Source organism: Lagopus leucura, unplaced genomic scaffold (genome assembly GCF_019238085.1).
Source record: "Lagopus leucura isolate 7727_CA_CO unplaced genomic scaffold, USGS_WTPT01 Super-Scaffold_73, whole genome shotgun sequence".
NCBI classification, from domain to species: Eukaryota; Metazoa; Chordata; class Aves; order Galliformes; family Phasianidae; genus Lagopus; species Lagopus leucura.
In genome coordinates this window covers 97,058,183-97,080,032 of record NW_024962252.1, presented here as the reverse complement: position 1 = coordinate 97,080,032, position 21,850 = coordinate 97,058,183, and the positions used below count along the sequence as shown (strand labels likewise).

The following is a 21,850-nucleotide window of genomic DNA, read 5'->3' as shown; positions in this document are numbered from 1 at the left end:
TTGCAGTGCTGCTGCTGCTTGCAGTGCTGCTGCTGCTTGCAGTGCTGTGTGTACCAATTCACCAGACTCTGCACGCTGCTCTCAGCACTTCGCTCTCTCATTCCCCCTCAATAATTCAGCAACTTTTCTTTACCAGGTTCTGTTCTGATCTGTTTACTTCTTTGGAAATAGACATGCTCCCTTGAAGCAGAGAATCATAATTTGTCCTCACGAGTTCAGCCCAGCACGATTGAACCTGAGTTGAACTGCAGAGAGGCTCAGGAGAATGGCATTAAATGTAAGAGGTAGACATTACTCCAATTCGCAGCAGTGAAAAGCTGAAATTCACTGAACTGAATGGAGTGAGTCTGTATTTACCTGTGGGCAAGAAGAGATGGAGCCTGGGTCTTCACACTTCTGGTGAACTGAATGTCAGCCAAGAAGCTAATAACAAATACGCACTGTTCTTCTACTACAGCGGTTTCACCTGATGTTTTTAGGTATTCCTGCCTTCTCTGTCCTTACTGCTTGTTCCTCTGACACCATTCCCACCTCTTGAAGGAACAGCTGTTGTTGGGGGAAGAATCTGACTGCATTTTAAATATACCATGCAAAGAAAATGATTCCAAGCTAGATCATTTCTTTGATCTCATCAGCTGTTTAGACCAGGGGTGGCACAAGGTGAAGTAAAATAAGAGGGAATAACTTAAACTGGATTAAACCCTTGATAAAAAGGAAGTGATCTTAATTTTTCAGTCCTGAAATGGACTTATTTTCTTATTTTCTTCTATTTTTTGTTAAGTGTTCCCTGTTTTGCAGGCTACTGTTGTTACCATCAGACTCATAAAATGGTGTTTTAAGCCAAGTCTTTGGCAGTTTAAATCCTTAAGTCTTACTGTTTCTTAGGCAGTGCTTCACTAGCAGTTTTTACTTTGTTATGGTCATTTATAGGTACAGCTCACCTCTCTTCTAAAGGAAAGGACATCATGTCTGATGCCATTGTGTTGACAACATCTTGTATAATCTGTGATTCTGTATGTTAGCACTGAATGTTTTGCATTTCTCTGAGACTCCAGGATATGGAAGTGTCTGTTCAGTCTGTCACAAAGATGATCATTCTGCTCTAGTAGCTTATTTTCCCAAAACTCACTTTCATTTCTCCTTGAGGTACTGTTGCTCTCAAATTGCTTCTTCAGTGCTTGGCACACCACAGGTTAATGTTGGCTATTTGGAACTAGGAAGAATCCATAACGGTGCATGCAGCAGGCACTGTTGGCATTAACTAGAGATTCATTACTTTTTTATCAAAGAAATGTAATTTCATCGAGGAGGCTTTTGCATTCATTTTTTATTGTGTGGAATTGTAATATGAAGTAGGTCTCAAAGTTTGGACGCAAAGAGCAATCTCTGCAGTTCTCCAGAAGTGTGAAGACCCAGGCTCCATCTCTTCTTGCCCAAGGGTAAATACAAACTCACTCCATTCATTTCAGTGAATTTCAGCTCATTTTCTCATTGCCTGCTGTGTGAAGCCTGAGCAAATAGGAAGAGTAAAAACTATGTAATGAGGGTAGTAGTTTACAGGACTCCATGGAAATCTGTGGTGATAGGAAGAAGTGTATTTAGAGTTTAGATTTTCTTGGTTCCTTGGGGTCCAGCCTCTTTCCAATGGAAAAGTTCCTATAATTATGTGTATGCTCTGGGAGGAAAATATGCTCCAAAGACTAATTATTTTATGCTAATAACTAAATTGCAAAGATACTTCCTTGTCCCTGGCCAAAAAAAATATGGAAGCAGTTCAAAGATTTTGGAGCAGCATGATCATTTTAGCACTTCATTTAAACCAGCCTGTTCTATGGTCCAGTGGGAACAAGGGAAAATACTGGCACCAAAATCCACAGTAGTGCACATGTAAGTGCAATTAATAATGAGTTTTGTAGTCTTTGGGGTCTACTTTTCAGTGCTGCAGGCAATGGATAAGCAGTGCACCTGTGACATAACCTGAACCAGCTGAACATCCTGGTCCCATGAAGTCTAACCAGAACTCCTTTGGTTCTAAGATACTTGAAAATGATTTTAATTGTGCAGATGCACTTTGCAAAGAGGCCTGAGCAGCAGCTGGTAGAACAGGCTGCTGGAGATCATGGACACGTACGTAAAAAGCTTCTCAGCTACAGGCTTTTCAAGAAAACCCATAGGGAACATTCTAGTGCCCTGTTTCTGAAAAGATCTATGGCAGAAAGATTCTGGAAAGAAATGGGAAATGCCTCCTAATTGAGATCTGCCTGCATCATTGGTTGTGCTCCCTTCCACACCAGGGAGCTAAGCAGCTGCACTCTCTGCAAGCTCCCTGATGGAAACTGAAGGAAAACATTCAAGGATTAAAATAAAGGATTCTGACACACAGAGTGTCATGACAACCATCAAGGTTAGTCCTTTGAAAGTATCAAGTTAAAAACCTGTTTGGGTAAAAGCTAGAATTAAAGGGCATGGATTGTTTCTTTTCCTTCTGCAAACCAATCCCTTATTTCCCAGGTTTTCCTATCTTTCCTCTTGATACAGAAATTGTTCTGTGGAAACCCTTCTGTTTCGGTGCTTCTGTTGTGGCAGATGGCCTGGCACTGGCAGCTATACACTGCTAACCTGATACTGTGCAGCAGCGATGCACAAACCTCTGCTGATTTTATTAACGTGCTTTGTGACAGGGATCCATCAACCTCTGAATCTAGGAGCTGAGGAAGTGCATTTGCAACCTTTACAGTATACAGCCCCATCAGTGCAATTTCCAGTTACTTCCCAGTGGGCTGGGAAAGGAATGCAAGGGAGCAAAATCCTTCGTCTCTTCTGTCCAGAGTATTTATGGTAACGCAACAAAGAGGTAGCTGTGCTATACCCAGACACTCTGCTGCTGGCTGCAAGAGCAGATACATGACTATGAGCAGCAGCGTAATTGTGGCTTCCCTCTGTCATAAGATTGGCTTCTGTTTTGTCTCTGGTTTCTAAATATGATGTTTACTGAGAGGAGACATTGTGCAGCCTATCTAATTCCCACCAGGCAGCACTTCAGGAAGAGCAGTGTTCTGTGATTGCATATCTCATCACCATTGAGATAGCAACAGATCTCTGAAGGTGTTAAAAATGGACAAGAAAGACTCACCAATAGATCACTACTGCTTTGTGAACCTTGAAGCATTGCAGGTTTGAAATATTAGAACAAAATTAGGCTTTTTTTTTTTTTTTTTTTTTTTTGGCAGCTGTGCTGTATCACTCCAGGAAGGCACCTTTGTAAAAATAAGCCTTTTTTTTTTGTTTTTTGTTTTTGTTTTTATTAAGGTTAAAAGGATTTTATGCAAATGTCCTTCCCACCTGGCTGGGCAGCAATCATTGCTACCAAGTTGTTGTGGTCCAGTGGGGATGGCGACTCCACCACCTCCGTGGGCAGCCTGTTTCAATACCTCACCATTCTTTCTGAGAAGAAATTATTCCTAATATCCAATCTGAACCTCACCTGGGGCAACTTAAGGTCACTAACTTTCATCCTGTTGCTGGTAATCTGGGAACAGAGAAAGACCCCCACCTGACCACAATGTCCTTTTAGGTCACCGTAGAGAGTGATGAGCTCTCCCTTGAGCCTTCACTTCTCCAGACTGAACAGCCCCAGTTCCCTCAGATGCTTACCATAAGACTTGTGCTCCAGAGCCTTCATGGCTTTGTTGCCCTTCTTTGAGTATGTTCTTGGGCCTCGATGTCTTTGTGCCCTTTTTGAACTCAGGATTGAAAACTCCTGTATTCTACATGATTGAACCAACCTTTACTTCGTTTTCATCTCATGGCTCCAGATTCTGAGGAGCCACAACTAAGTTACTTTTAATCCAGACTTAAAGCAAATTGATTTTGGCCTGGTTCATGCGCTGTGCACAGGACAACAGCACTGACATTAGTTAACCTTTCTTTACTCCTAATGCCATGAGGCAGTTTTACTCTGGGAACCTGCCCTTTAGCTGAGATTCTGGTGATGCTTTTGTATGATAACTTTTCACCACCACTGGGTGCAGCAGGGCCAATCTACTTGGAAGTGCCATGAACATCAGAGGAATCTGAAGTTAACTTCTCTAAGCCTGACGGCATGAGAGAACTGCAGACAGCTCTCAATACTGTTACCACATCTGAATACGGTCAGTGAGCTCTGGGGGCAGCTGTACCAAAATGTGTATTTTTTTAACTTGATCAGAATCCATTTAGAAGAGATTTATATGTAGAAAGCAAAATGATTACATAAATCACAGAGCAACATGTAATTCTTCAACAAGTGTGACAATATGGCATGTTTACTGCTGACGTGAGAAAGGGATAATCCATGCCAGTAATTCCGTGACAGAAGTGTGTACTGTATTTTTCCAGGCAGATGTTTCAAGGCAGATGATGAGCTGTTAGGTACAATTTGTGTGGGAAGCGGGCTGTGGAGAATGAAGCGGCAATATTGAATTATGATACGGCTCAGAAGCCAGAGTTTAAGTGCAGATCTAGGTATCAGTTTGGAGATAAGGAGGATCTGTTTTCAGTATGAGCTACTGACTTGCTTTAAGGTCTCGTTCTCTTCTGACTTGATTTCCATAAGATGTAGGCGGATGGCAGGGCTCCATATGGAGTACACTTAATGTCTGTAAAGCAACTTGGCATCTTTAGAAAGAAAATGCGTGACATTAGAAATAGATCTGCTACAAATGATGCTTTATGAATGGAAATGTGTTTGGGCATTATGACAGAAATTCACATATTTACAAGAAGTGTCTTCTCCCTCAGGATGGGTCAAGGGTATGCTTCAGCAAAGGGAGTAATTTTATCTGACAGTTGATTCTTCCCATATGGACCAAACTGAACAGGTTTTTCTCTAGTGATATTTTCTCTCTGTCCCCACTTATCTGGAGGCTTGTTTCATGAAGTAAATGAACTTAAAATCAACAGAATTAGAGGAATCTCTAGCCTTGGAGCAGTTCTCTTCCCTTGGGATGGATCAGATAGCATATTCATTGCTTGTGTGGGAGCAGCAACCATATTAATAGAATCTTCAAAGAGGAAGTGATACAGAGGTGGGCTCTTAGTATTTCTGTCTGTGTAGGACCAATGAACTATTGTGGAGCAGGAAGAAAAGTCCTTTGATGGAGGAGTGCCCAGGATTTTAAGAAACAGACCAAAGCAATAAATGATGAAATGATGGCAGAGAGAGAATTATTAAATTAGAAGATCCAGCGAGCACCATTCTTCTTTGTACTGCACAACTGTATCCTAAAACCACTCCCAGTGCCAAGTGGTCTGCAGTCTTAAAAATGAGCTACACCTGATTTCCATTTAAATTACAATCGTTTTATGCCACAGAGAGTGCAAATATAACTGAAATGTACTTTGGGTCTCCTGTATCAGCTGGTGGCCTTAGTAATAAAAGAGAATAACTCCCTGAAAGATATTTTACTGCTGAGGAGGAAGAACAAGGTGCCTTTTTTCAAACATGATGTTTTTAGAAAGGTTTATTTGCAGTAATTGGCCAAGGGTTGTAAGGGAAGAGGGAGCTGCTATTTGCAGCCCCTAATCTGGCAGCTAAGAAGGGAGAGTGTGCAGTCAATAAAGTGCCCTACGTGCATGGGGCCTAATTCTTTTCTCTGTCACCAGACATGCTGTTGTTTACACCTGCACAGAGATGTGGTTCCTCTGATTGATTTGTGTGGCTTGATGTAAATGCTGAGACTACAAAGTAGTAAAAGATGCCCACATGCTGCTGATAAAATGTCCCTGTTGTTTGCACTCTGACCCACTGGTGAGACTCACAAATGCAGTTGCATCCCATCTCCAGGGAATTTCATTCTCACAGCGATCTTGATTTTGTAACTGGGATAGCTGTCCTGCTGTCTTGCAAAGAGGTGTTGTTCAAAATACACCATAAAGCGTAATGGCACCTTCTCTGGGTAGAATAACAAGCTGTTTTTCATTCCTTTGGAAACACCTTAGGATTTCAGAAATGCTTCTGCTCTGATTTTGTTGTGTTTTTTTTTTTTTTTTTTTTAAGCACTGAAAAAAATGGAAATAAGGACAGCATTCCTGGAATAGTCAGCATCTGTGATAGTGCAATTCTTGATGTGACCCTCATGCCAAATTGAAGAGAGAGCAGAGACATGAATCAGTTTGCTTGCTCCTGAAAGCTGCACACTGGATATCTTGATATTCAGGGCATTTTCTCAGTCTCACTGTTCCTTCATAAATTCTACTCTGAGAAAAAATTGCCATCTAAAAAGGCACAATCCTATGAAAATTTCAGTTTTACCAAATTGGCATTTTCCTCCGTGGGCCTTCTATACTCAGCTTTCATTTTACACTGCAGCCTAAACAATTCACTTGCATTTCAAAGTAGAATCTAGAGGAGCACTATTGATTTCTTAGTTGAGCTGGTTGAATATGATCCAAAGCCTCCTCTTACACATTGATTCCTTGTCTCTTTACTCACTGCTTCCTGAATGTCACTGAACTGTGAGAGACCTGCTAAATGGACAAAAATATTGATTTCTTTTCCCTTTCTTTTATTTTTGAAAGCTCCTTATTTACCAAGCACTGAACTAGTATCAGGAAAATGAAAGGTCACAAAGTAAGGCAGAAGCAAGTCAGTTCTGGCATTACTTTATTTTTATTTTACATGAACTTGGTTGACACGTGAGTTCTTTACATTATGTTTCTGTCAAAAAAGGTTGATTGCCTGAGTGGAACCTTTGAGCTGAGGCTGTTTACTTTCGTGTCTTACTGTTGTCTGATGGATGCTGAACTTCTGTAGTAGTTTCCGAAATGGCCATACCTCTGGTGTTATGATTTTTCAGTCGGAAGTTAAAGATCAGCCTCAGCTATGCTACATTTTACTGTGCAAGACACAGCAAGGCTCTGCAAGAAACAGCCTTTCTCCATAGAGTTCAACAGTAGTAATATTTTACCCTTGTTTTATTTTACTGGGAGCATGACATTATTTCAATATCGTGTCCAGAGAGTGGAGACAAAAGTTCAAAAGGCACAAGCTGAAGCCAGGGAAAACTGAGATGATGTCTCAAGAGGGATGGCTGGAGGCAGTCTCAGTGTCCAGAAGGCTTGAAATCTGCTGATGGTCTACATAAAGTTAGAAGTGTTTGAGCAGTCATGTGGGGCTTATTAGAGAAAGTGGAAAACTATGGCTGGTACAGAACATCCAAATTTAATAAGCAGAAAAATCAGCAGCACCTTGATATTCAGTGACACTATTTCAGCTAGTAACCTTTCTTTAAAGGAAGCAAGATATACAAGTAGTAAATGAGAGCAATGGAACAAAGAGAAACGAGAAAGATGGACACGTTTTGTAGTGAACGTGATGTTTGCTAGAAGTCAAAGAAATTCTTGTGCTTTTATGCTAGTCACTGAATAGACATTATTAAATTTATGAAACAAAGCAGTAATACAGGAATTTTAATGGAAGAAGATAGATTTTTACTTTCATGAAATCATTCAAATCAACAACAATTTTATTCCTGTGTCTTTTGCTTCAAAATCGCAGGTACATTTGTGCTGATAAACTTTGTTTGATACTTTGTCCTTCAACAGCTGCTTTATCTTTGTTGTAGCTCTTCTGATTGCACCAACCAAGGTGGGACAGGATAGCTGGAGAAAAGAATCCTTGTACAGAAAACTCCCCATTGACTGATGAAGGTGGAGAAGGCACTTGGAGACTCCTACATGAATAACAGAGACACCTATGGTTACCAAAAGGGATTTGTTCCTACCTATAGAGAGACTTGTGAGAATCTTTGAAGTAATTAGCTTGCTTGAAGAGAGTGGTTGTCATTTAGTTAGTAAATAATGGGTGATTAGTGACACACCCAAGCTCCCTGACATCCCTTCTTACTCTTTCTGGGCTTCAAAATAGGCTCAGAAGATTTAAAATCGAAATCTCAAAGTAAATGGCATCTATTTTCTGCATGTGGACAAAGTCTCCTAGCCTTACCCACCTCAGGTTATTAATTATTATTAATTCAACAGCAGATGTCAGGAATCCAACTACAAATAGAATCGTAGATGAATCATAAATGAATATAGGGAAGAACGGTAGAATGGGGGAAGAACCCAGCTGCCAGCTTAAGTGAATTTCTGGTGCCAGGTAGAGCAGCTCTTAAATCAAGCAGTACTTTCCTTCCAGTTACCTCCTCTTGACTTGCACAGACTTGATTGCTGATAGTACTTCTGGAGGCACTCATACAAGCTGTAATTAGCTGGAGATGGTCCCTCTTTTCTTTGGGAGAAGTTTGAGAAGATTGATAATTTCGTAGAAGAGAAGCTGCTATATTGGAAAGAAAAATGGCTACATTAACTAGCCATGCTTGGAGACCAATCTCTTGTTATTATTGGGAGGAAATAATTGTTTTTTTTGTGGACTGGGGGCAGCTATTTAAAGCGCTGGTGGGAACATCCCTCCTTGTGAGGATGTAGAAGATGGGAAAAGATTGCTGAAGATTTGTTTTCAAATATCTGCTTTTAGTGTTTGACTGATATTTTGGGTATTTACATTTACAGGAATATATATGGACCTGGAAATGGCAGCAGGAACATTTTGCTATTGGTGCTCTGTACTTTTCTCTGAATAATTTGCAGGCATTTTCACTGCCAGGTGTAAAGTGTAATTTGAAGAAAAATGCTGTGTTTTCTAAGCTGAGAATAGCTGAAGTCCTGTCTCTGTATTGGAGCTCTGGTACTGCTGCCTTGTCTTCTGGTGTGCCTTGAGCCACGTCCAGCTCCTGTAACTGTATGTCAGAGCTTAACTTCCCATTGCTAACAGGAGAATCAACCATTAGGTTGAAAAGTGAAGTGTGTGTCGTATGGCGTCAGGCTCTGCTTCTGAGAATTGTCTATTTGTCAGGAAGCCAAGTCCTTGAAAGAACGGTTGATTGAGAATGGGTAACACACCATAGCCTGGGAGCAGTACTTAGTCACATACACTCCCAGGGAAGCCCCTGCTAACATTTAAAAGTCATTTGGTTTTCTTTGATTCATCTGACTTCGGCTGCAGTTCAAGGAACACTAGGTCTGTACTCTCTTTTCTCTAGTGAGGATGGTCAAAGTTATTCTTTCTACTTTGCAGTGGAAAGTCTCACTAAACTTCATTACTTTGGGGCTTTAGGAAAAATGTAGAAGAATGTGAAATGGGTATTCTTCAGACATTCCTGAGCTTCTCAGCAAATCTAAATGTGTGTGTTTGGTGGCCCTGCTAGGCAGGGAGGTTGGAACTACATGATCCTTGAGGTCCCTTCCAACCCGGGTGATTCTGTGATCTGTGAAACTGCTGCTGGACAATGTGAGTGTCATGAGCAAAGAGAGTGTTTGAGAGTTTACTCTGTGAATGGAATCAGTATTTCCCTCTCTTTACATGGATGGAGTGGATAGTAAAATTAAATGTTTTCATCTGTTGTTTACTTAGAAATCAGAGATGAATAATAGACAACATTTGGAGACTGGGATCAGGGAGAGAATGACATTTGTGGCTAAGACCCTGACAAGGCGCTGTAGGTGTTTCATATCCCATTCTCGTTCCTTTTTGAAGGCTATCAGGTGTGAGGATCTCACAGACTCACTTGAACTTTTCTGTCTCCATCTTTTGTTGTCACAATTTGTGTTTAATAGCAGCAGTCAGGACAGCTCTCCAGTAGACAGAAACACTTTGCTGGTTGATGCCTTCAGGTATGTGGACATGCTCTTCCAAGCCACCTTCATGAGAGGCTGCTCCTCTGCACAATTTGTAGGACTTAAGACTAACCATTGTCTTGACTTCTTAAAAAATGTGGACAAATGGCTTTCAACTTCTTTCTCCGCCTTCAGCAGCAGACCTACTTTGAATTCAGGCTTCAGAGAGAAAAGATCCACAGTTTCTTTGGGTTGATCATCTTACTGCTGTGTTGTTTTTTTTTTAAAGCCATGCAAGTCATGCTTACTAGATGTCATCACTAGGACTGTCTTTTTCCACTGGAATTTGGCCTAAATTCTCCTGTTGTCACGTTCTTATTTCTTGAAGTTGGGGGTTGTGTGTACTGTTCCACTTTTTATACCCACTGGTATAATTTAGTAAATCTGTCATTTATGCTCAATATAACGGAGTCATTTAACTGCAAGAACTCAACAGTATAATTAACCCTGTTTCTTCAAAACGAGGAGCTGATTGTCTTGGCATTCATAGGAGCATAGAGCACAGTTAGAGTGCTGTGGTTGCTGGCCTTCCCGGAGCAGTATTGCAGACAATCGATTATTTTGTTAATTTGTTCTGCATCAGTATCCTGCTCTTTTATTATCATCCAAGTGGCTTTATGCACCATGCTTAAGTACAAGTATATTAAAAATCAATACCTGAGCCTCTTTTCCATCATCCATGGACTGCACCTTCTTTGATGCATGACCTTCTTTTTCTGATAACACACCTACTAACTTTAGCATGATCTAGCCACATGCTAATAAAATGTATGCTCACTTCTTAATCCTCTATCATAATGAAGAAGAAATAAATGTATTAAGAATGAAATAAATAAAAGCTATTATTGCTGACAAGTCCAAATTTGAGACAGTGAAAAACAGGCTCATTTTGAAAGGAAGTCTTGTTCCTCCACTAATTTCTAATAAGTGTCATGCTTAACAGGCTCAAAGCCTTTAGAGATGCTATTATCAAAAGTCTGTCTTACAAACACTGCTTTTCCTGCTTCAGTTAGAGAAATAAGTATTTAGAAGATGGCATGAGGATGCATTATGGATTTCTTTGCCGGTTGGATTCCAAGCCTGATCATGGAAAAAAATACGTTTATTATACATTTATTTTATACTATGTCTATTATAAGATCAGAATGTTCTTCAGTGAATTTCTACCTTTCCACGTGCAAAAAATGTGATCCCAAGTTCTCTCTTGTATGCATTTTTAAAACTTACTACCTGCAGGAAGATACTTAATGCATTTATGTTACAGATATCATAGGGAAGCCTGTAAGAAGAAATCCTTCAGATAGAAGCAAAATAAGATGTGGTTCCTCTTCAGATCTGGACTAGGTCAAGGACAAATTTACAGCTGAGGAAAAATACTATTTTTCTGGTAGATGTACCTTATTGGCAAGAGGACAAGTTTTCACTCCCATCAGCTATCTGCTAATTGGCAGTTCTCTGCTGAAATCATTGGAATTACATCAAGGATAAATTTACTCCACCTGGGATTTTTTATTTTTTATTTTTATTTTTTTTGAATGTGTGGATGTTTTCTGATCTTAGGGTAGCATTTTCATCAGGCAAATGTGTTCTTCTGCAGGTAAAATTCTTGCACAAGGCAACTGAATGAGGCATTTTGTAGCTTCTGTGATGGGGAAGGTGCCAAGGCTTTACCCAAACCTTTCAATTCATTTTATGGCAAGAAAGCCTGGTCTGTTTCGAATGTGACTCTGCAAGTTGCTATCATTACTGAACTTAATGAGAAAAGCCTTGTTTCTGTAGGGTTTAGGAGGCTTTAGACATTCTGAAATAGTTACTCCTTGAATGGCAGTATCTTGCATGCCTCATGTCCATGTAAAATAGTGTGTTAAGAGTGGTTTTAGTTCAGAGGGGGTTATACATCCTTTTCACATGTATTTCCACCTCTCGGGGAATTACAATATCGTGTAATGTAATATAATAAAAGATACCAATTATATTTTATTGTACAGATATAACAAATCAGAGAAATGAGGTGATCCTGAAGAGTGAAGTTAGTCTGTGCTGTTTCTGCAAATTGCTCCTCACTTTCTTCAGCTTGTCTTAAAGAAAAGCCAGGGCTCCAAAACACTGCTTTTTAATTAGTGGAATTCTTTTTGTACTAAATCCTAATTCAGTGTCTTAATGCAGCAGGTCCTACAGAGCCAGCAAGCCTGCGTGGGCGCATAAATGCATGAATCTTTCTCTCTGGCATCCCTCTAACTGAGAGTTAGCTTCTGTTCATAATTATTTCATGTGGTGACAGCTTGGGGTTTGCAATTGCAAGCATGGAGGCAGGGGTGGTAACAGAGTAAGGGATAATGACAGGTGATTGCTCTGTTGTCTCCATGGCATCACTGAGCCTTATCTTAGAGGTATCAAACAGTGTGCTTATATCTTTCTTTATACTGGTACCTGGCACCACAAAGTACATCTGGTATGGTTCCTACTTAGTCACTGTCTTCAGCTTACTTTGCATTAGTTTTTCACGTTCTTTTCCATCTGCTTTGGTTTTAATGAACTTGAACAAGTGATAGAAATGTATATAAATGAAAGCACTTACCAGTGCAATATTTTATCACTTTGCACCTCTAGTTAAGGAATTGGAATTCATAAAAGTAAGTTTTTAGAAACATTGATACTGCCTCTTCAGGACAGATCAGTTCTTTCTGATATCCTCTTTCTGAGTGCGTCACATATGCCTCATCCTGCTCACTATGAACTGGCATTAAGCTCTCAAGGTTATAATGAGGCGATGTAGCTGTGAGGAAAATAGCTTTTAGCCCCAGTCAGTTGGATCCCAGTTTCATCTTGGTCACAGGCATCTTGCTGAGCCCTGTTCTTTGAGGCTCCTGCTTTAATTAACGGAGATGGAAGGACACCTCCAAGAATGACTCAACTCCTCTAAGGCCTAATTTGGCCTTTGGAGGAATTTCTTTTCTGTTGAATTCTATCTGACACTACATGAGTTACTGTGACACATCAGGGTATACATCTTCTTCATCAGAAATGCTGAAGCCACGCTTGTAGAAACGGCTACTTAAGTTATGAGATTTCTTTAATAACCATGGATTGTTTTGGCATTGTGGTGGTGTTGTTGTTGTTTTCTTTTAAAGAAAACGCCTAAGAAAATCTTCGTTTCTTTGCTGCCTTGTTTCTGCATCTCAAAGTTTACTCAATGTATAGTTTTAAGCTTTCCTCTTTGATTAAGAGGGATGAATATATATATATATATAAATTAAATATTTGGACTATTATGCAATCTTGGTTCTTTCTGTTAGGCTGAATGTTATCACATATTATAATGATGATTAGAACCATTCAGTGGTGTCCTTTTATATTTTTGCAAATAAGGTGATTATGATCTGACATTTGTAGTTTCTGCCTCCAAAGATTCTTGTGTGTCTAACTTTTCTTGTTTTTTATAGTGCATAGGAACATATTTTAGTGTTTTTTTGTTTGTTTGTTTATAAAGAAAAGGATCTCAAACTGTGGCAGCTTGTTTTGCACAGCCAGTATTCTCACATCTTACACTGCCAGCTTGGTCCATTTAGTGTCCATTTTGCCTTCTAGCTTTTCTTGCCAATGCATTTATTTATCACTTATCAATAACAGAGATAATCCCTGAAAGTGCATCTCTCTGTAAGATGTGTTTCCAGGAACTTCAGGAGTACAATGAGAACACATAGCCCCATACTTTTCTCCCAGCAAATCTAATCTCCCAGCTATCTAATACTCTGAAAATGCCCTAGAGAAAAGTCTGAAAAAAAGTGTGACTGAGGCCTCATTTTATTAAATGCAGCTTGGAATATTCATACTTGGAATTAGTTACATAATTTTGTCATCTAATAATGATGTTTTGATTCTGATGGCTCGGAGGAAGAAAAGTATGGCAAGAAGGTCTGTGTCAATGATATAAGAGTAGGGTCTCTTTCTTGCACAAATCCTCTATTATCTAAAATGCATTTCTCCAGCTAGGGCATTTTTGAGAGTCTCTTCTCTCCACAGCCATCTTCCCCAGAATTACATTATTCCTTGAGCTCCTTCTGCAAATTTTGACAGAAATCTGCCCCAGGTTGCTAGTGAGTGATGCAGACACAATTAATGTGATTTCAGAACCCTTATCTCTCCTGGAGAGAAAGGAAACAAAGCCAAAAACATCTTTATGGTGAAGAACATTCAGCTAAAGATGTAAAAATTAATCCTTCCAGGTCAAGAAGGCTGTGCAGCAGGAAGGCTTCAGCAGAAGAAAGCGAGGATATAGGGACATCAATGACATTGACATCAACATGAATGATCCTTTATTTACGAAGCAGTGGTACTTGGTAAGTTCTGAAAGAAAATCACAGTAAGCTTGACTAAGTAATTGGCATTCAAATTACTTTGTGCTGGTACAACGTCTTGCAAGAGTTCTCTCCAATTATCTTATAAGAATTTGGGAATGAATCCAAGGCTCTGTTGTGTTGTTTTTTTTTTTTAACTGAACCTCTTTTTATGCTGGAAAGACCCAGCAAATTTCAGGAGCTAGATTTCATTTCAGTCAATGGAAAGATCCTCAGAAGGCTTGAAAGAGAACTGTACTGGTGTCCTGTGGGCATTCCTGGTGTGCTGATGTGACCCCTAAAACTGCATGTGAATCATGTCTTTGATTGAGCTGTTGCTAGGTAAAACAGTTACAGAATTATAACAAAAAGTTCTAGTATACTTGCTAGAAAAAAAAATGAGGTTTTTCTTTTTTTTTGCAAATCTGAATAGTGCTTAATTGATTTTCTTCAGTCAAAAGCAGAATTTTGGCTTTAAGCCGATGTCAAAATAAATTAATATTTTACTGAATTGTTTCATTTTTAATGTGTCATATTTTACAGGGAGAAGTTTTTAGTCTTGAAAGAAATTTTTCTGCATAAAAGTAACTAAGAAAGATGTCCTTCTATTAAAGCTTTGATAAAGTATTTTTCCTCAATTTTAACACTGTGACAAATGTAGAATTTTGTAAATATGGTATCATCTTGTTCACTTAAGTTGACTCTTTGCTTATGAATAGTATTTCTCAATCTCTTTCCTTCTAATGCATTTCCTACATTTTGTGAATCTATCAGATATGTCTGTTGTTGTTTTTTTTTTCCCAAGACAAGAGTTGCCAGATGAATGAGGGTGTGTAAGCATGTCTGGGACTTTTTACCCTTGGTGAAATGATGAACTAAAATGTGGATCAATTCACTTCGTTGTTGTACTTCAATCAATCAAAATATCACAGTGATGACAATAACCATTTTTAAAAATCAAGCTATACTTTCAGATTTTAGATTATGAAGTGCACAGAAGTGCAATTTGAAATGAGAAATGGTATCTGACATAAAGTTGAATAGTTCTGTGTCTGGAATAGCAAAATATTCTGTGCAACGTGGAACTTGAGAAAATTGTGAATGAGATTGGTAAGCACAACTTCTGTCTGAAGGCAGGGGATTGCCCTTAGGAGTCATACCCACACAGAGACCCATAAAGTCCAATTAGTGATTCTTCCTGCTCAAAGCAGACCTAACTTTGTAATCCAGAAAGTCATTTCTGATGTTAAAACCAGTGGGACTGGATTTCAGTAGCTCCCTGCTTTCCGTAGAAACTGTTACCGTTACCTGCTCATAAAGAGTCCTCTGTAGTATCTACTGGTGCAACTTTTGCTAGCTTAACCACTACCCTGATACACTTGATGAGAAAAATATTCCTTTGCGTTGAAAAGATTCAGAGTTCAACCAAGTCTTATAAACCGCAAAGAAGTGAATTTACCACTGTAACTCTTTTTTAAAACTTAAGGCAGTAGATAAGCTTACAGAGAGACTAATACTCCAAAGCAGATGGGATTTATTTTCTATACCAAATATGCATGCAAAGGCATAAAGACAGAATCGGTGTCTGTGAGGTAAAAAGAACTGTTCTTCTTCACTGATCTATTAGATTAACACTGGTCAAGCAGATGGGACGCCTGGACTTGATCTTAACGTAGCTGAGGCGTGGGAGCTGGGATACACAGGGAAAGGAGTTACCATAGGAATTATGGATGATGGTAAGTGAGGACTGCCTGCTACTTTAATATTTTTAAGTAGCTTTTTCCATGCAATCAAAGTCAAAAAAAGATTAAAAAGTAATAATGAATTGCTTATAGTGCTGAGACTACCAGTCTTCAGGGAAAATACATTATGAAGTCTCCAGTAGGGACAGAGAAGCACAGATATCCAAAGCAGTCATAGTGGTATGCAATTATCAAACAGCAGTTTTCGAGGGCACATTATAATGACCATAAAACCAAAGGAAAGACTCCCCTTGACTTCTGTAGGTACTGACTAGGGGACTTAATTGCCTTGCAAAAAGTACTTACAGAAACATTTTCTGGGTTGCATTATTCTCAAAGTCATACTTCTACAGCTGCAATAATTAAACACTTTCATGCTGAATGTCAATAAAGACCTGCATATTAAATATATTACTAATTTGAGGCTAAGTTCAAGGAAGATGAACATAACAGGTGTAGCTGAAGTCGCAGCAGCTGTTAAGACTAGATGTTGAATATTTTGCTTTTAGGATGGCTGAATAATATTAAAAATAAATAAAGAGGCTGGATCCACGTATGTTTTCTGGGATTAGCTGACATGGGTCCTCATCCATTTCTGTTTTTAGTTTGCTCATCCCTAAGACAAAGATTTCACGGAAGTTAGACAGTAGATTCAGACATATTGATATTGATGTCATGAGAAATCACATTTTTACTATTCGCACAGAGGCAGGAATTTGCTTTCAGAATGACTGGACGTGATTAGGACATGGAGTTGACAACAAACTGATGAAGCTTAAAGTCAAAGAAAGCTGTTGAGAAGTGTTAGTCCATCAGATGTAGCTTTTAGAGAAGGGAGTAATTTGATCTGTATTCAGTTCCAGTAAGTATGGAATAGAGCTCCTGCATGAAATGATTCTTCACTGAGTCCTCTGTTGCCCAAATCCCTTCTGAATTAACAAGGGCCTCCACAGATGCAAGGATCCCTTCTTGCAAATCTAGTGCTAAGGACCCTACATAATGGAAAGTAATATTTTCATCAGGATGATCACAATAATATGCCATCATACTTGCAGATATTATTAAGCACATAGTAAAATGCATGGGCATTAGTTGGCAGCATAGGGCAGGGTAATGTTCAAAGCAAAACATGAAATCGGTGGCCATTTCTTTGTACATTTTAACTGGATATCTAATAGGTTGATTTATTTCATCTGAGTGTAGATCTGCTGCTTCTGTTGTTCCGTCCATGGGGATTTGTGTATTTATCAGCTTTGAAAATAATTATTGCATGTGCATATTCCACACCGCTGCCTTGTTCCAGGGTTCAGCAAACTGCTGAGGTGTGGAGCCTCCATTTTAAACTCATGCTTTGTGAAATATCAGGGTTACTATTTTCTGTGCATCTCCTTGATCCTTTGGATATGATATTCTTTTTTTCTTCTCAGCTGCAACCTAAGTGTCTGGTTTGCTTAGAATTCCAGAGATCTGAGAGTTCCTTCTGGCATTTTCAGTGCTTGTAGTGTTAAGCACAAACCAGATGAGCTCCAGTGGACATTTAGCTTGTTTGGGATTTCTGTTTTATGTCAGCTTTTTGAAGCCATGTATAGGAATGCTCAGAATCTAAGTGTCTCAATATTGTATCTCATGAAGCCCAGATCTCAGACTGCAACCTATGCTCAGATATTTGCTAGAACAGTCTAATCCACATTTTCTCTCTACTTAGGTTACTATTATCAGTGGTTGAAAAATCCATTTTTGTGTGCTCTACTGATCTAGTGTTCACTGATGTTCACAGATTTGGTACACTTTGCTGTATGTGGCAGCTCTTTGTATATAGATACACTGTGATTTAAGCTAGTCTTACTAAACAGATATTATGCAATTGACAAAGCAGGCCAATATATGTCATCACCAAGCTCGCTTTCTCAATTTGCACCTGAATTTTGGCACAAATGATTGACATCTCCTAGCTGGGGCTGCATCAGAAGTGATGTCCCAGTTTATAAATCAATACATAAAAACTGAAATTTCATTTCTATCAATGGCATTATTCACCACGATTGTTTTCCTACAGCTGCAAGGGAGTTTAGTTTCTTGTTTTCTGTGATGATTAGAAAATATTTTTGGAACTCTTAACCTTCAGTTTGTTTTCTCTCATTATCTTATTGCAGGAATTGATTATCTGCATCCTGATCTTGCCTCTAATTATGTAAGTACATGCTGACCTTTTCTGTAAAATGTGAATTTTCTTATTGTTATTGCCCTTCTTTGTTACAAAATTGTGAGCAGTGAAGAGGCTAACGGTTGGGCTGAACTGCTGATCTTGGTGACGATACATTTCATATTGAAATAAGCAGACTAAAAATGGGGCTGCCTGTGCAAGGAATGAAAAGGTTGACAAGGCTTTTTATAAAGGAATGACAGTGCTTGGGCACATTAAATAAGCTGCAGTTTGCAGTATTGGATTTGGGACAGAAATGAGTAACCTGGGAATTGGCTTTAAATCCTGCTATTAAGATGCAGAACACACCTGTCACTTGGAAGGCCGTGGAGCTGTGGGCTGTTGCAAGGCTGCTATTGTTCACCATGGCTCAAGCATGCATTAGCTTCTGGAACCTCCAGGAACAGCTTAATTCCTTTATAACAGGTGATTTGGTCTGGTGCTCCAAAGCATGCGCAGGGCAGATTGTGTATTATCAGCACACACAGTGTCAACTGACTGTTCCTCATACATACCTCAGGCTTACTTTTAGACTTGCAGCTTTTAATCTTTCTTAATTCTTTCAGACTCTTCCCAGCCCTTCGTGGTCACTAGCACTCGTGTCCCCAGGTGTCTAGAAGGGCTCCCAGCACCCTCAGGCTGCTTTTGTGGTGTGAAGCTTTCACGCTGTGTTTAAGGCAGTGAGGGTGAAAAGCTGTGGCTCTTTGCTTGATGAGTTGCAGTGTCTCAGCTTTAGGTCTTGCTCCTTTACTGCAGTCAGCAGCTTTCTTTCAGTAACCCAGGCTTCTTCAGTAGAGCAATGTGGTTTGGTTTTCAACTGCAGTTAAATGAAAAAAACAAAAGCAACTGGAAATTTTGGTAAAATGACCCATTCAGAAAGAATAGCTCCAAAATTAGAAAGAGTAGGGCAATTACTTTTATATATTAGCTGTTACAACTTGGAAAGTAAAAGAGAACACACAGGATGAAAACCTGTTCCTTGTATTAAATAGCTAAGCACCTCTGGTGGAGAATATATGGGTAGAGACTTTGGGCAAAGGATTTGGGAAATAGCTGACTGGAGAGGTGAAATGCAAGATAACCTGTTTCACTTGTTATGAACTGGCTTAATAACTCGATAGGAGCTAATTAAACCTTCTGCCCTAACTGCAAAACCCTCACCCAAGAGGAATAACTCAGTAGGATGTTTCACTAAGTTTGTATGAATTAAAAATGTTATTAAAAGATAGCCTTTGTCATCACAGGAATTGTTCTCAGCATGAATGCTTTTAGCATACGATCTAGGGCCAGAACGTGCTTTTTGCTCACTTACTTGCTTTTGCAGCAGCAGGCATGAACAAAGCACAAGAGAATACCCTGTTTCTAAAATAATTGTGTTTTGAATAAACAAGATACAACTGTGTACCTGTATCTGATCTAATGCAAAGTAGGAACATTTTTGTTGTTAGCAGTGAACCTAGGATCATGCCCAGAAACTAAAAATAGATTTTTAGTAATACTGTGTTTTGTCTTTCAATTCTAAAAATGTTCTCTGTCTGATGGATAAATACTCATCAGGCTTAGCAAAAGTGAGTGCTTAGAGTGGCAATAGTGAGTATTTTAGTATCTAATAGAAAATAGAGTAGAGAATATCATGACAATGAAGATATCATGCTAGAAGTCAGAAAGTAGTGGAGCTGGAGATAGACAAAGAACTATTGGGCTGAAACAGAAGACAAGCTGATTGGGAAAGGAGAAAACAGATTTTTAGCGGTAGGCGTGGAAGACTTGTGAAGAAATTGATCTTGAAGAGAGAATCTTAAAAATGCTGTGTAGGAATGGCTTTATTTAAACACAGATTGATCTGGTTGTGAAGCAGTAATCAGGCTGTTGAGGGATGAACAGCAGTGCTAAGTGCTGGGTTCGGCCTGGCTTGGATAGGGCAGGTCAATAGCCAGGCACAGAGGAGAAGGCTGAGGAACGAGGGGTTGGTCTGACAAATAACCATTAAGGAGCAGCAGAAACTCCATCTGAAAGATCACAGACTTATAGTAATTACAAACCCAATGCTTTTAATATAGAAATATGAAAACGGGCTGAATATGCCAGAGGATGCTGCCAGAAAAAGTGCTGATAAATTAGCGCATTATGTGCAGGGTAAGCAGGGAGGGATGCTGGCACCTCCTCGCAGGGATGGCTGCAGTAGCTGTGTCTGAGAGGTGGCTGCTGAAGGGCAAGGTCAAGTACTGCTCCCGCTGCTAAATTTTCCATCTCCTCACTCACTGAAGCACAGCACAGCGGTTGCAGGCCTCAGTTCACCCCTGCTTTACCTCTCCTCCTCTCTCTGCAAGGCTGCACATGCCTCTGAGTCCTAGGAGACCCTGCTCTGATAGCTTCTGCTGCATCTTAGAGGCCACAAGGGCATTATTTCCCTGTAGGTAGTAATTTGGGCATGAACTAAAGACAAGAATTTAACTCCAACCTGGAGGAAAGATTAGTTTAGACCTGGAAAGGCAATGAAGTCAGTCTCTTAGGAATGGATCTTTAATTCTCTTCAACAATTGCAGTCACCCTTGCACAGTTCCTGTACCACATGTTTAGCATTTCATGGCATTTACACTTTGGGGCAGCTTTCTTTTAGGCTGCAGTGCTTATGTTTAGGAAATTAAAAGTTTGTTTTTCAAGTGCACAAATGCTTGCATATCACAGCAATATCTGTTCATTTTCTTGAAAAACTGGGAACAATTAGAAAGTTTCTCAAAGGTGATGCTTTCAGCACGTTAGCATTGTTCAAGTACAAAACCTTGGCTTCCATTGAATGGTTTCGGTTGGCTTTTACATTTTGAATTGCTGTTTTATTTTGCTTGACCAGGTTAGCGGAGGTTTAGCACTAAGATATAATGAGGATCAGAGAGAAGAAAGAGCTCTCTAAAAGAAAAACAAACCATTTTGTGTTTTTTTTTTCCTTAATTTCAATGATATGTGATCTGTCTCTGTCTTGCAAGGCACTCACACAATCTCACTTTTTTAGTATCACATAGTCCATGTGTGTTCAACCTTTTGGCTTGCTTGGCCTGCACTGAATGAAGGGGGATTGTTTGGGCCACATATAAAATATATGATATAGCTAATGTATATAAGTAGCAAAACATTTTATTTTTAAATGTTTTTTATTATAACAAAAGAGAGCAACAAAACCAGAAACCAGTGTGATTTGTGACCCTGTCTTTATGACAGACGCATCAGGCTGGTTCAGTGGCAGTGGCTGCAGTTCTCAGTGAGCTCTCGGGTGTTCGTCAGAGATTTTTGACGACATTTTACTGTTTGTGTGCTTCATCCTGAAGAACACTTGTCCACAGAAGTACATACTGCCAAAAAGCAGTGACAGGAATAAGGCAGACTGTGAACGGAACAGTATTTCTCTCTGCTAAGATATATTTTAGAGAAGTCTGGTATACAGACGTAATCAGATTTTTGAGTTGAATATCTGATTGCAACTTGAACCATTGCATTTGAAAGGTTGCAGGTAATCTATTTGCGTCAACTGAAAATGGAATCTCAAGTACATCAAAAAATTGGTGATTTTTTCTTCCCGAAATCTTGAAAACTATTCTCAAATTCCTTTATCAAAACAGAAAGCACGGCTGCATATTTTTTGCTGTTCACAGGACTGTGTTTAGCCAGTATAACACAATGCACACAGTTATTTGCCATTTATCAGCACTGCACAGCATCTTCCCTGTGCCCTGGTTTTAGCCCAAAGCCGGGCTGGGCCAGGTCACTCAGTGGGGCGGGATGGGCTGGGCTGGGACACGTGTGCTATGTGGTCATGGGTTGGACATGCCTGAGTTAATGTAAAAGATTACTCTTATGCA

The 21,850-nt window shown here is 39.5% G+C and overlaps 1 protein-coding gene across 1 annotated transcript in view; it reads left to right on the top strand.

Annotated features, from left to right (window-relative positions):
- Positions 1–21,850, top strand: part of PCSK2 (proprotein convertase subtilisin/kexin type 2) — a 93,202-nt gene that overhangs the window by 29,835 nt on the left and 41,517 nt on the right. Inside the window, exons 3-5 of the mRNA XM_042894097.1 lie at positions 13,941–14,054; positions 15,679–15,787; positions 17,947–17,984. Of these exons, the coding sequence (XP_042750031.1) occupies positions 13,941–14,054; positions 15,679–15,787; positions 17,947–17,984 (261 nt within the window). The remainder of the gene's footprint in view (positions 1–13,940; positions 14,055–15,678; positions 15,788–17,946; positions 17,985–21,850) is intronic.